Source organism: Mesoplodon mirus (genome assembly GCF_964341445.2).
Source record: "Mesoplodon mirus genome assembly, chromosome: 3".
In the NCBI taxonomy this organism is placed as follows: domain Eukaryota; kingdom Metazoa; phylum Chordata; class Mammalia; order Artiodactyla; family Ziphiidae; genus Mesoplodon; species Mesoplodon mirus.
Genome location: NC_138978.1, coordinates 152,229,626 through 152,243,310, shown reverse-complemented (window position 1 = coordinate 152,243,310; position 13,685 = coordinate 152,229,626). Strand labels below are relative to the sequence as shown.

At 48.5% G+C, this 13,685-nt stretch overlaps 1 protein-coding gene across 7 annotated transcripts in view; it reads right to left on the bottom strand.

The window, feature by feature from the left end:
• Positions 1–4,487: 4,487 nt before the first annotated feature.
• Positions 4,488–13,685, bottom strand: part of PLEKHA6 (pleckstrin homology domain containing A6) — an 82,246-nt gene continuing 73,048 nt past the window's right edge. For 6 of the 7 annotated variants that reach the window (XM_082612901.1, XM_082612902.1, XM_082612898.1 and 3 more), the window contains 2 exons: positions 9,190–9,313; positions 4,488–8,506 (listed from right to left, as the gene is read on the bottom strand). In XM_082612901.1, the coding sequence (XP_082469027.1) occupies positions 9,198–9,313 (116 nt within the window). In that variant the 3' untranslated portion in view covers positions 4,488–8,506; positions 9,190–9,197. The remainder of the gene's footprint in view (positions 8,507–9,189; positions 9,314–13,685) is intronic. The other variant, XM_082612900.1, reaches the window with a different exon arrangement.

Sequence of the window (13,685 nt, the reverse complement as noted above, 5' to 3'; positions counted from 1 at the left end):
TGTGCCAGTACCCACGCTAGACGCTAGGGGCGATAAACAACTGAGTAAAACCTGTTGCCGGCAGCCTTAGGAGAGCGCCAGATTAGGTTGAATCTAGGGCAAGAATGTCCCAAGGGAGTTAGACACGGAGGGCTTCGATCTCCTTTCCTCCAGCAGTGTCCAACTTTGGACTGTGAAGTTGAGCTATGGAAAATGAAAGATGAATTTAGGCTTAGGGTAGGGCTGGACAACGATTCAGGAAGCCTGGTTCTAATTCACCACCAGTTGTGTAGATGTGGCTGCATCCTTTCCACCCTCTGTGGGCCTGAAAAAAAGAGAGGCTGGACAGTTCCTAACATCCTTTCTCTCATTGTAGAGCAGTGGTTCTCAATCCCATTAGAGCCAGCATTCCCTCTGTAATGTTCCCTTTATCCTGCAGTGCAATTCATAGGTGATATGACCAGTCTACATACATCATTAAAAAAAACCCTCGAAGCTAATTATAATAAAGAAGAAAAAATTATAATAAAACACAATGTCTCTCAGTATATAAGTGTTCAGGCAAGACTTAACAGAAGACATACGTAGGCAGATTGCTTGCACCTACTTGTAATAAGTTTGAACTTAAGAGAAATAGACCACCATTATATACCACCACCCCTCCAAAAAACCCAAATAACCCCTCTCTCCATAAAAGAAAATGAAAAAACAGTAGGGAGTGAATACGAGAATAAAAACTAATGTTAGCTAACTAAAAACAGACCAGAGGTCCTTGCATATAAAAAAAGAGGGAAATAAACTTCACTGAAGCAGAGTTAACATAGCAAAGCAAGCTATAGATGGCAAGGTGGAGACATTGAGGAAACACCATGTGAATACAAACAAACTGAGTTTGAGGGAGTTCCCTGGTGGTCTAGTGGTTAGGATTCAGGGCTTTCACCGCCATGGCCCGGATTCAATCCCTGGTCAGGGAACTGAGATCCCGCCAGCCGTGCTGCACAGCCAAAAAACCAACCAACCAACCCAAAACTGCGTTTGTTGTGTGTGTTGTTTAAATAGCTCCCCATGTTACCACATGGGATGGGGTAGTGGCGACATGTCACAGACACATAGATCTGTGTTTTGAAACACCATCATGTGTTGAGGCAAAATTCAGTCTGTGGGACCTTAAAAGGCCTTGGAGATCATCTATTTCCAATAGGCAATGGGGAAGAGAGGATGGATTGGAAAGAGAAGTGGTGATATAAGCCGTTTAGAGAAATTGAATGTGGACCCCTGGGAGTGTGTCAGAGAAAAATAGAAAAACAACAGGCAATTCCCCAAAACATTTCCACATATAATTGTTACAACATAGGTGTTCGTCTTTGGGCTGTAAAAAAACTTTAAAAATTTAAAGGAGGCAATAATATGAAATAATTTCTAAAAACATTTCTTGAGGAGATCCAAGGAGACGCCTTGCATTTCAAGTATCTTTGCTCTAATGATGTTTGGTTCTCTCAGAGCTCCTCTGTTAACTGTTTTCAGTCAGCCTCTTTGCTTATTCAGTAAGACCGTACTGCACTGGAACCAACTATACGGTAGTTGCAATGTTAGAATACATTGTGTAGACAATGCGTGGAGTAGATTATTCAACAATTTTGAGACAATGTCTTTATTCCACTTAAGAGCCTTCTCCATAATAACCATCTCCTAACTTACCGAGTTATTCATAGAACTTATTTAAAAAAAAAACTTAGCTTATAAAAACTTGTTAGGACTATTATGAATTCCAGTATGACTGACATACTGGTAGTGGGTTTAGTCCATTTGTACATTTTAAAGTCGTGCAGGACAGAAAGCAATTATTTATTTTGGAAACCTGCCCTGTGTATTGCAGCCACTAAATGCCAGTAAGAGTTTTGCCCCCTTAGCCCTGAAACAACTTAAGCTCCCCTGAAAATTTCCAAAATCACCCCTAGGGGGCGGTATCATCCCCATTGAAACTGGTGGGTTAAGAGCTCAGGCTATAAAATTGGAGTGCCCTGGGCTTCATCCTAGCTCTATGAGACAGATATTTTATTCACCCTTTCTGTGCCTCAGTTCCTTTGATAATAATAGTACCTATCACGTAAAGATATAATGAGAATTAGTGAGTAAACGCATGTGAAGTGCATAGAGCCAGGTGCCTGGCTCATAGTAAATAACGAGCCATTGTTCTTATTATTCTAGTATAGTTATAATAATTACTGTTATTAATATTACTATTATTCGTACACTGTTAAATGCTGTTATGTGAAAGACTTCTGATCTCCTCTGAATTGTGGTTTTAAACTGCTCCAACAGGAGTATAAAATAGCAGCTAACAATACCTCCCCTAACAATGGAGCCCACCTGTAAGCTCAGAACTGAACCTTCCTGAAGCTGGGCCCTCTTCACCTGATTCTCAGACTACAGCACTGGGCACCAGAGTTGGGCCCCAAGGGGTTTGTCTATAGCCCATCTTCCTGGAGAGGGGCCCCCTTCATGGGGGCAACCCCAGGGAGGAGGACGTAGGCCCTGGAAAGCCTGTCCTGATCAACGTGGGGAAGGGCTGGGATAGTGCAGCTACTCCCTGGGGCTGGAGGAATGGAAGTGGGCAGGGGGAGGACACCTCAGATGGCTGACAACAGGGCCCCTGCTGACGTCCTCCAGCGAAGGCTATGGAGCCAGCAAAGGGGAGACCTTGGGAAACATTTTCCCTCTTCCCTCTTCCCTCATCATATCCCTAAAGGCAGCCAAGGGGCCAACACAGTGTCACCACCCTCTCCTCTCATTTGTAAATGAATTTGAGTTTTCAAAGGGTTTTTCATCCATTTTTTCACTTGACTTTCTTGAGGGCTCCATAAGATGGCAGTTAATATCCCCATTTCACAGATGAGGAAACTGAGACTCAAGAATTTTAGTGACTTGTCCAAATCTTCACGCAGCTAGCAAGGAGCGGGGCCAGGAGTTGAGCACGGCATCTCCTTTCCTCCATCAGTCTCAGCAATGGGGTGAGCCAGTTCTGCACTGGAGGCTTAGAGATAAGGGGGCATGTGGCATGACCCCCATTCCCTGTCAGCAGCAGGGTCTGAAGCCTGGCTGCCGCCTGACCCTAGCCTGCTTCTCTTCAAGAATACATACACGACCACACAGTTACAGAGCACCACCCCTTAAAGGCATTCTGCTGGTTGCTTTTTCATTTATAGTTCCTGACTACTGCCCCCTTTGGCAACCCCAGCCTGGCTTGATTGAAGGGCTGATCTGGGCCAGAGGGTGGAGCGGCCAGGGACCTGTGAGCATCATGCTTGGAAAGAAGCGCCCAGCAGTGCCCCGTGTTCTCACATTCCACCTCCTCTCCAAGTCAATGGCTTTGGCCTAGAGGGGAAGCTGCAGACAGAGAGGCAGGTCCTGGAAACTGACAATTTCTCCAGTATACCTCCTCCAGCTCTAAAGGTCTGTCTTGAGCCTGTATCTGGTCCCAATTCTCCCTGCTTCACAAAGGACATCAAGGTTTATAGCTCTCCCGGGGATGTTACAAAATCCAAAATCCAGTCATTTTACTTATTTTTAAAACTATAGATAGATAGAGGATAGATACAAAATACATACTCCACTAGCCTTTTAGGGATGAGGAGAGGTGTCCAGAATTCAAAATCAACCATTAGAACCAGACTGAGGCTAATCAAGAATTACAAGAAGCTTGCCTTCCTACATCCTCTTTCTTGAACCATTAATGCCTCCTCCTCTCCCCAGACATCCTGCAGAAGCCCAGGGAAGCCTGCCGCTGTCCTGGGCTCACATTCTCTCTCCACCCCCCGCCCCACAGAATTCACAGGGCTTCTTTTTATTTTTTATTTTTTTAATTAATTAATTTATTTATTTATCTTTGCTGTGTTGGGTCTTCGTTTCTGTGTGAGGGCTTTCTGTAGTTGCGGTGAGCAGGGGCCACTCTTCATTGCAGTGCGCTGGCCTCTCACTATCGCGGCCTCTCTTGTTGCGGAGCACAGACTCCAATTGCGCAGGCTCAGTAGTTGTGGCTCACGGGCCCAGTTGCTCCGCGGCATGTGGGATCTTCCCAGACCAGGGCTCGAACCCGTGTCCCCTGCATTGGCAGGCAGATTCTCAACCACTGCACCACCAGGGAAGCCCTCACAGGGCTTCCTGACTCTCACTCCTCACAACCATTTCAAATTGAGCAGCTCTGGTAAAGTCCTTCACACTGAGTGTCAATAAGGGATAACCACTGAGTACCTGCCAAGAGAAATGACCCAAAAACACTGAGGCTAGATGAAAAGAATTTGGGCCACCTTTCTGATACCACCCCCCGCCCCCACCTTCAGTGGAAGCTTCCAGGGCCTGAAGAATCTGATAGTTCCATTGTATAGGACCTTGGGACAAACCTTGATCTGGGATCACCTGGATCAAAAAGATGACAGTGGTGTTGACAACAAACCATCATTCCCTAGTTCATGGGGAGGTGGCACGCTTCTGAGAACTCCAGGATCCCTGCCTGGGGAGGCTGAGATGTACAGCCCAAGGTATGGGGGGAATGGGTGGTGCATATGCTCTGAACCCAGTTCTCTTAGTCAGGGAAGGATGGCCCCAGATACCCCTCCCCTTTTCTGCCAAGCACGTAAACACTCATGGACCCCCAAGGCCAGCCACAGGCAGACACGGACACAGAGTGCCAGAGACACACCACTTGTACAAACCATTTATTCCCTGCATTGGGTTTATACAAACTTGCAAGATACGAATGCAGAACTCACTGGGTGCTTCAGTACCTATATCTAAAAAGAATGCTGCTGAGAGGGAAGCAAGCTTTCGCCTGTCAGTCAGGATGGCCCCTCCCTGGGGAGGGGCTCATCGGCTAGAAAGACGCTAAGGGGCTGGTACGGCTGTTTGGTCCCCTGACAGAGATGCCCTCTGTTTATCTAACCTTAACTCTTCTTCTAAGGTCACTTTTATACTAAATGAAGACACTGAGTCATAAATTTCCTTGTATGGTTTATTGTCTAATACTAGCAAATCAAATTGGCCCCAATATGTGCATAAATAGATATATGTGTATATATATATATGTATATATTTCATATTTTCCTTAGTTTTAAGAGCTGCCAGGTTGTCGGGGGGTACCTAAAGGGAAAGGATTTAATTCTGTCTTGCTATAGTCAGCCCTGCTCCAAGAGGATCCCTCTCACCAAGGAAGGCGAGCAAGTGCGCACAGCTTGCAACCTCAGAAAAACTCTAAAGTGACGGTATTAGTATTTGATTACAGCTTCTTGGTTATTGATGAGGGAGGTAATGTGCTAATTGGGAAGACCCTAGATTAGTAACCAGGGCTGTCACCAGGTCGGTTACTTCACCCTGGGCCTCCATCTAGGCCCCCTTCATTCATAGCAAGCTGCTTTAGGCTGGGAATAGGGTGCCAGCAAATGTCAAAGTGGGAAGCCAGGCTTCAAATGCTGGCCAGGAGCTCTGTGCTAGATTCCAAAACCCTTGATTCCAGATCTGGACAAAAGACATCCATTCTGCCCAAATTCTTGCAAGGCGAGAGCCCCTTGCCCACTTCAATGGTCGATAAGCAGTTTGGAAGGCTGAGCTGGCTTAGTTCAGGGCCCCAGCAGCAAGAAAGTCCTTGGCAAGTCTGAGATGTACCTTGTCCGTGGGACCCTCTGGGCTGACTTCACAGTCTGGATGCCAGACTGGGGTACCATCCCCTTAACAATGGCCCCCAGATGAAAGGTCACAGAGGGAGACAGATGCCATAGGTGTCACCCAGACCAGTGAGGGATCAAGTGAAAAGGAGTGTGAGAAGTCCAAGGAACTTGAATGTATCTGCCCCGAAGGACCCGTGATGCCAAACCATTTCCTTTGGCCGTTGCACCATATTCTAGGTCCATCAAAGAATAGACTGACATTCTCAGTGCTGTTTGGCGTAGGCTGCCCTTTCCAGCGGGGTGATAAAGGAGGTGGTCCAGGAGCGCATCTGGGGGGTGTGTGCCTGCAAGGCTGTACTTTTGTGCACACAACTGTAAACATTTCCTCAAAGAGGGTTCACACCCAATAACCCTAGAGGGTCATCAAAAGTTGACAGTGTAATGAAATCCTTAGACCAGGACTTGCAAGAGAATGTCCTGCCCTGGCAAGATCCTCTCCGGGTGAGCTCTGGGGACCAGCCCTTTGCAGACTGGGGAATGGGAGGAAGAAAGCTGCCGAGGAGGAGGGAAGGGTGGAGGGTTGGACTTACAGGCAGCCGTCCCAGTCTCCTCATATCATTTGCCAATTCCATTCAGACATTGCACATTTTGAAAATAGATTTGCTTTTATAACAAAAGCGTAAAATAGATCTGTCTTAAAATAAGTCTTTCCTCTCCCCTTCTTTGGATTAAAAGGCATGGGGTATGGCCGCAGTATGCTAGGAATGATGTGGAAAGTAAAGGAGAGAAAATGGGCCTGGGCAGGAGTTCTAGTAAAGGATCAGACATCCAAACAAATATATATATATATATATTACATATACGTCTATAATATGTATAATCTTCATAAAACATATATTAAGGCATGTAAAGCAACATAAAGAGCCAGCTTTATGAAATAAGAGGTGAGAGAGAGGTGGGAGAGGGGCAGACATTAATCCTTGGTATTTTACATGTATTTCTAAAAATATCACTTAAAAAAAAAAGCAGACACAGACAAAGAAAGGGGAAGGCATGGAAGGCCCCGAAAAATCTGTTTCTTATGGATGGATAAGGTGTGGGAGAAGATGGAGAAGGGAGAGACGGTTACCTGGGAGCCAATCCCACCTGCCAGTCTGTGTGTGGGGGGGAAGGGACAGGTTTGGGGTGCTTGAGCTGTGCTGAAGATGGCAACTGCAGCCAAGGGTCACGTTCACAAAACCTGCTAGAAGTGAAGGTAAGTGGAATCCCGTCTGTAAACCCTCAGAAGCATGAGAATATCCTAAGCACCTAGAACAGTGCCTGGTCCATAAAAGGTGCTCAGTAAATATTTGTTGAGTGAATTGTTAACTTTACTTGCATATGAACCATAACTGTCCCAGCCATGAAGGAGTGGAGAGGAATTGTTGGAAGATGAAGTAATCATTCCTGGGGCCGCTGGAGGTCAGACTGAAGTCTCTGGGCAGCAACTCTGGCAAAGAGAAGGCCTAGGGGCCAAGGTTTTTCAGCTTCACTCTCTCTCCTCCATCCTCTCTGGCTACATTCATCTGAAGGTGGGTGGAGCATAGGGAGAATGGGCTTTGCTTCTGTCTCTCCACTACTGGCTCCCTGGGTAGGTGGGTTGTGAGTGAGCCAAGCTAGAAGGGAGACCTTCCATACAGCCTCAACTTGTCCTCATCTGGGATGCCTGGAATGCCTGGGATGCAGGGTAGGGCCCCAGAATCTGGCCTACCAGATTAAGGCCACATTCCCTCTTTCCAGGGCACATGCTCAGCTGGCCCACAGCACATTTCAGGGGGAAGGGAGACAAGATAATGTCACAGAAATGTTTAGGAAAGGCCCCAAGGCTGACCACACCCTCCATAAGACAGGTCCTTCTCTCTGCTCCTGACCCCAGAACCAGGCCCAGACCTAGAAAGAGCCATCTCCCAGACTGCTGCTGCCCGGCCCCTCAGCTCACACCCCCATACCCACAGCAGTGTGCTCCATGGCAGGTCCTCGGTCTGGCAGCCCCGCTGATCCTGGGGACGAGGTGGGAGAAGCAGAGCCAACAGCTGGCACTAACCGAAGGTTCCACCCTGGGGAAACCAACCCCTTACCCCTTCTCATCTCCATCGTCCTCCTCCTACTTGCGCATGAGTCCTGCTGCTTCCCTTTCCTCCCACTCTCCTGAGACCTCTCCCCCTCTCTCTGCTACCCTTCTCAACCTGCCCTCAGACACTGCACAGACCTGCTGCTCTCTATCCACAGCCAGCACTGTCTTCTGGGAGCCGAGGAGCCTCTCCCCATCTCTCATCATCTTGTCTTTGGCTCAGGCAGGGTGGTCAGTCTCCACTGGACCCCAAAGGAGTACCCATAAGCAGAGATGTGCCAAGACCCTGGGCACAGCTGAGGCAGGACGGCGGGGGTGATGGGGGAAGGGGGTGATGGTGGGTGCTGTTCTCGGTGTCAGGAGTCCTAACCTAAGATAGCCCAGGGCACATTCCCCAGCAGGGCATCTTCTCCATCAGGGAGTGTTCCAGTAGGGCCATCCCAAACCCAGCCAGAGCTAGACCTAGGCTCCCTGTGCGGTGGGCGTCAGATAGGATAGCACTCCTCACCCCACCATCCTACGCCCTGGCCTAGGACCACCGTCTGAGCAGCAAGGACTTCAGGGCCGGGCGCCGTGGGTATGTGGACACTGAGGCATCTGTGTTCCTCTCGGCAGAACCCCAGCCCCCAGCCTGGCTCTCTGTGGCATTCCCATGAGAGCACAGGGGCGGGGGGCCAGGGGGCCAGGATGGGCAGAGGCGGGCTTCAGAACGTGGCTCTGTGGAGCTTCACGGCGTTGGCCTCGGCCAGGGCTTGCACTGGAGGAGAGAGACACGGGTGAGAAAAGCGCTGCACAGAGGGGCAGACCCTCCAGCCCACCCTCCCCAGAGAGAAGTCTTGCCTTGCAAAAACCTGTGGAAACCCGCCCACCCCCTCAACCCTGAGAGAGGGGAACAAACGAGTAGAAGTCAATTCTTGTTCACTCGCCTGATATTGAGCAGCTGTGTGCTAGGGGGAAAGAAGGGACACAGCCTTTGCCTAGAATCGTCCAGTGCTATTTTAATTTACAGTAAGATCTGGGAGTGGTCTGGGAGAAATAAGATCTGGGACAAGCAGCTTCTGGGGGCTTCTGAGGCAGGACTGCTGTGTATCTCAACAGATGGCAGGCTTCTTGGCCAACAGGAAGTGCAGGGGTGGGAGTCAGGGCAGTCCCTCAGCGGACAGGAGAGGCCTCAGCTCTGTTCCCGTCTGCTTCTGGAGAAGCAAAGCCACTGGGACTGCAGCATCCAAGAAGCGGCCCTGCCAGCCGGCTCTAGCCCGGCACTGCGTGGGGACGCTTGCAGGCTCAAGCAGATGGATGGATGGGAAAGAGCGGCAAGGGGCACTGGGGTGAGGGGAGAAGCAGTGCCGGATGGAGCAAGAGGGTGCAGATGGCTCAGTGGGGGTGAGGGAAGGGGTCCCGCCCCCTGGGCTGGATGAAATACAGTAGAAAAGTGCTTACGTCAGAGCTCAGACCCGCATGGCATGGCTGCTGTCGGCGCCCCGTGGGGATTCAGACGATAGGGGGTTGGCTGGTGGAGCCGGGGAGGCAGGGGAGGTGGGAGGGCTTGGGGTGGCACATTGCACTGGAAACAGAAATGAACAGGGAAGTGAATAGGGGCGGCCGGGGGTGGGAGGAGGGAGGTTGGGCGCCCAGAGCAAGCGAGGCCCCCCTCCGTGCGGTGCGGGGGAGCAAGGCAGGAGGCAAGCAGGAGAGCTGAGTTTGGGAACTTGTTCGAGCTGAGGCAGAGCTGGCCTGGTTCCAGGGGCCCCAGAGGAGCCCTGGCCCAACCCAGGCTCTGCTGGGAACCAGTGTGACTGTGGGCGAGGCCCAGCCCCTCTGAGCCCAGGGCTCCCCTTCCATCCCTGCAACCGGGAGATACACGTACCTTTCCACGCCTGTGGAACAGAATGAGGGATGGCACCTCATAGGCAGTGATATCGCTAGTGATAATGATTAATAGTGCAGTAAAATCACACTAATCCAAACCATCAGGCCCTCACTCAGTGACTCAATCCAAGTGATCGCCGTGTTTATCAAAATTCCACGCAAACAGAGGTTTCTGACAGGCTTCAAGCCAGTCGGTTAACTTGGGCTGGAGGGTTCAGAAACGATTCCCCACAGTCGCTTGATATCTCTTTTCATCAATCCAGGAAAGGCAAATTCCAATCCACCCCTAAACAGATCATTAAAGGCCTTAAAGTGCTGACGTTCGAATTAATGAGATTTTACTCTATTATCATTATTATTTCGTGTTGAGAACAGCAAAATGAAGGACAAGGAAAGGGGAGTCGTATTGTTAGGAACAAGCTCTGCACCGTCTCCGGGCCCTTGTGCACCCTTGGTGCAGCTGTGAGAGAACATCCTCACTCAGGTTCAGAGAAGAACCAGACCTCAGCCAGGGTCACACTGTGTTTCCCCCAAGAGAGGGATCCTGGCATTGAACTTCCCAGTCCCTTGCTCCCACCCTACCCTGGACCTCATCGCCTTCCCTGGCCTCTGCACAAGAGAAAGGGCCAATGCAGCCCCACGCATATCTACACACGCCCACATACATACATAAGACACGCAGTGCTCTCCCCGACAGGAAGTGATCCACAGTCTGTGCATGGGATCCAGCAATACGAAACCTTTCTGCTCAGCACACATAACTCAGATGTGTGTGTATGGGCACTTCTGAACCTGTGCCTTGCACATGACCCAACACACTTGTAACTTGCCATACAAATACATACACAAGTGCTTTCAAAACACACATTCGTGTGCATGTCCGTATCACAAATAATGGTTAGTTGTCTGGCAACTTCAACTTTTAAAAGAGTCAAAAAATTAAAATCTAAGCAAGGAAGATCTCAAGGAAGCCAAATAGATGTTACAATGTACATGCAGTGAAGCTCTTACAATTTATTCATTGAAGAGCTCCTTGGAGTCCAGTTATTCTTATTTATACACAATTCTGATATATGTTGACTTGCTGAGTTTCTAGCCCATGAGAGATTAGAAACAGGAAAATCAGGAGAGAGAGAGAGGAATTGAGAGGCCCACTGACATCTATATAAGGCATAACTGAAGAGAGAAAATCTTCTGTAAAAAGTAGACATAATAACTTTAAAATATTTCTCCAAAGAAGACATACAGATGGCCAAGAGGCACATGAAAAGATGCTCAACATCACTAATTATTAGACAAATGCAAATCAGAACTACAATGAGGGGGCTTCCCTGGTGGCGCAGTGGTTAAGAATCCACCTGCCAATCCAGGGGACATGGGTTCAAGCCCTGGTCCAGGAAGATCTCACATGCCACAGAGCAACTAAACCCGTGCGCCACAACTACTGAAGCGCATGCGCCTAGAGCCCATGCTCTGCAACAAGAGAAGCCACAGCAACGAGAAGCCCACGCACTGCAACGAAGAGCGGTCGCTGCTCACGGTAAGTGGAGAAAGCCCGTGCGCAGCAACGAAGACCCAACGCAGCTAAAAATAAATAAATAAAATAACTTTATTAAAAATAAAACAAACTACAATGAGGTATCACCTCACACTGGTCAGAATGGCCATTTTCAAAAAATCTAGAAAAAATAAATGCTGGAAAGGGTGTGGTGAAAAGGGAACCCTCCTGCACTGCTGGTGGGAATGTGAATTGGTACAGCCACTATGGAGAACAGTATGGAGGTTCCTTAAAAAACCAAAAATAGAATTACCATATGACCCAGCAATCCCACTACTGGGCATATACCCTGAGAAAACCATAATTCAAAAAGAGTCATGTACCACCATGTTCACTGCAGCTCTACTTACAATTGCCAGGACATGAAAGCAACCTAAGTGTCCATCAACAGACGAATGGATAAAGAAGATGTGGCACATATATACAGTGGAATATTAGCCATAAAAAGAAATTAAACTGAGTTATTTGTAATGAGGTGGATGGACCTAGAGTCTGTCATACAGAGTGAAGACAGAAAGAGAAAACCAAATACTGTATGCTAATGCATATAAATGAAATCTAAAAAAAACAAAAACAAAAACTGGTACTGATGAACCTAGTGGCAGGGCAGGAGTAGACATAGACATAGAGAACGGATTTGAGGACACGGGGTGGGAGGGGGAAGCTGGGGCGAAGTGAGAGTAGCATCGACATATATACACTACTGAATGTAAAATAGCTAGTGGGAAGCAGCAGCATAGCACAGGGAGATCAGCTCTGTGCTTTGTGACGACCTAGAGGGGTGGGATAGGGAGGGTGGGAGGGAGATGCAAGAGGGAGGAGATATGGGGATATATGTATGCATATGGCTGATTCACTTTGTTGTGCAACACAAATTAACACAGTATTGTGAAGCAATTATACTCTAATAAAGATCTATTACCAAAAAAAAGTGTAACAGTTTGGTAGCATTTAGCAGGGCTACAAACAGATCTGTATGGATTACAGCCCCCAAGGGCATCCCTTCCACAGAGGTCAGCAAAATAAGGACGTTTACAATGATACTAAATGAGCGAGAGCAAGAAAGATTGATTGCTAAATATAACCTCTTTAAGAAGTCAGAAAAATCCTAAACACATTAGGAATACATCCATCAAACTAAATTCACATATGCAATGGATAGGCATTGGACAGATGTCCTATTACAGTTGTGTGTTCACACGTGCTACCACATCTGCAGGCATAATCGGTCACAGGTACATTCATGAGGCTGTGCTCTCTCCATCCTGCACACACAGGTGTGTGTCCACAAGTGTGCAGTACATACACTGTGCGCGACGTATACACAAATACTCTATCATTCCTCATACTGCAAAGGAAGCCTATCACACGTAAACGTGTGCATTCAGAAGCACTACCTCCACCCACATATTGTACACTCACGTCAACACCTTCCCAAACATCATCTGTACTCATAATGGGTCTCCACTCAACACCCATAGACATTTTGCACACACAGACACACTCCTATATTTGTACTCAAACTTTCCCTCCACCCACACATAACACACGTGTATATGCACCCACACATATGTATCTACAACCATTACCCAATACAGACACTGCAGTGACATCACGCCACACATACAAACTTAAAATTGCCGCATCTTCCCCGATACTGCACACCAGGTATACCAACAACTGCCACAAGCTCGCCACCGACCACAGCATCCAGGCCACACACCCCCACTCAGGCACGAACTACATCCCTTGCCCGCTGCACTGTCGTCATGCCCCCTGTGCCCAGCACTCCCCCCCCCCTACAGTGCCTGCTGTGCCTGGCAGAGCTGCAGCTCTGGGAATCTGAGCTATAGGCCGGGGTGGTGGGGACAGTGGGCTAAGTCTGAGGTCTGGCCCACAGCCATTTTTTAAGTAGTTGGGGTCTTGGCAAAAGCAAGGTGACCATTTGTTTTCAGCACACTGACCCTGAAATATAAGCCCATGTGTATCAAGGGGGAATCTGAAGAGCCAGGGTGGGTTTTGTTTTCATGGCACCTTTGGCGGGGGAGCTATAGAAGAGAGAGCCAGGGGCTGGGACAGGGGAAAGGGCAGAGGGAAGTTTTAACAGTGCTGTACGTGCCAACCCTTGAAATAGGAAGTTGCCTTTTGCCCAGAGCGTGTGGAATTTGATCTTTGGAACCTTCGAGTTCATTTTGCAGGTAAACTACGGGGCGGTTGACAGAAGCCTCCTTGTAGCCAAACTGGTTCTGCTGCCTTCGGTTCTGGCTGCAAGATGGGGCTCTCTGAAGGCCATCCCTTCTCTTGCCCTCAACTCCTGCCCACCTGAAAGCCAGTTTCTGAAGTGTCTCCAAGGGCTTTCCCTGGCCACCCATTCTAATGTCCATTTATATGCCAACTGCTAATAGGTTCTTCCTTAAAGCTTACTTAAATCTCCTTTGCTGTAGCCTAAAACCCTCTGGTTTCTGAAAATATCCATATTTAAAATAGCTAGAGGGCTTCCCTGCTGGCG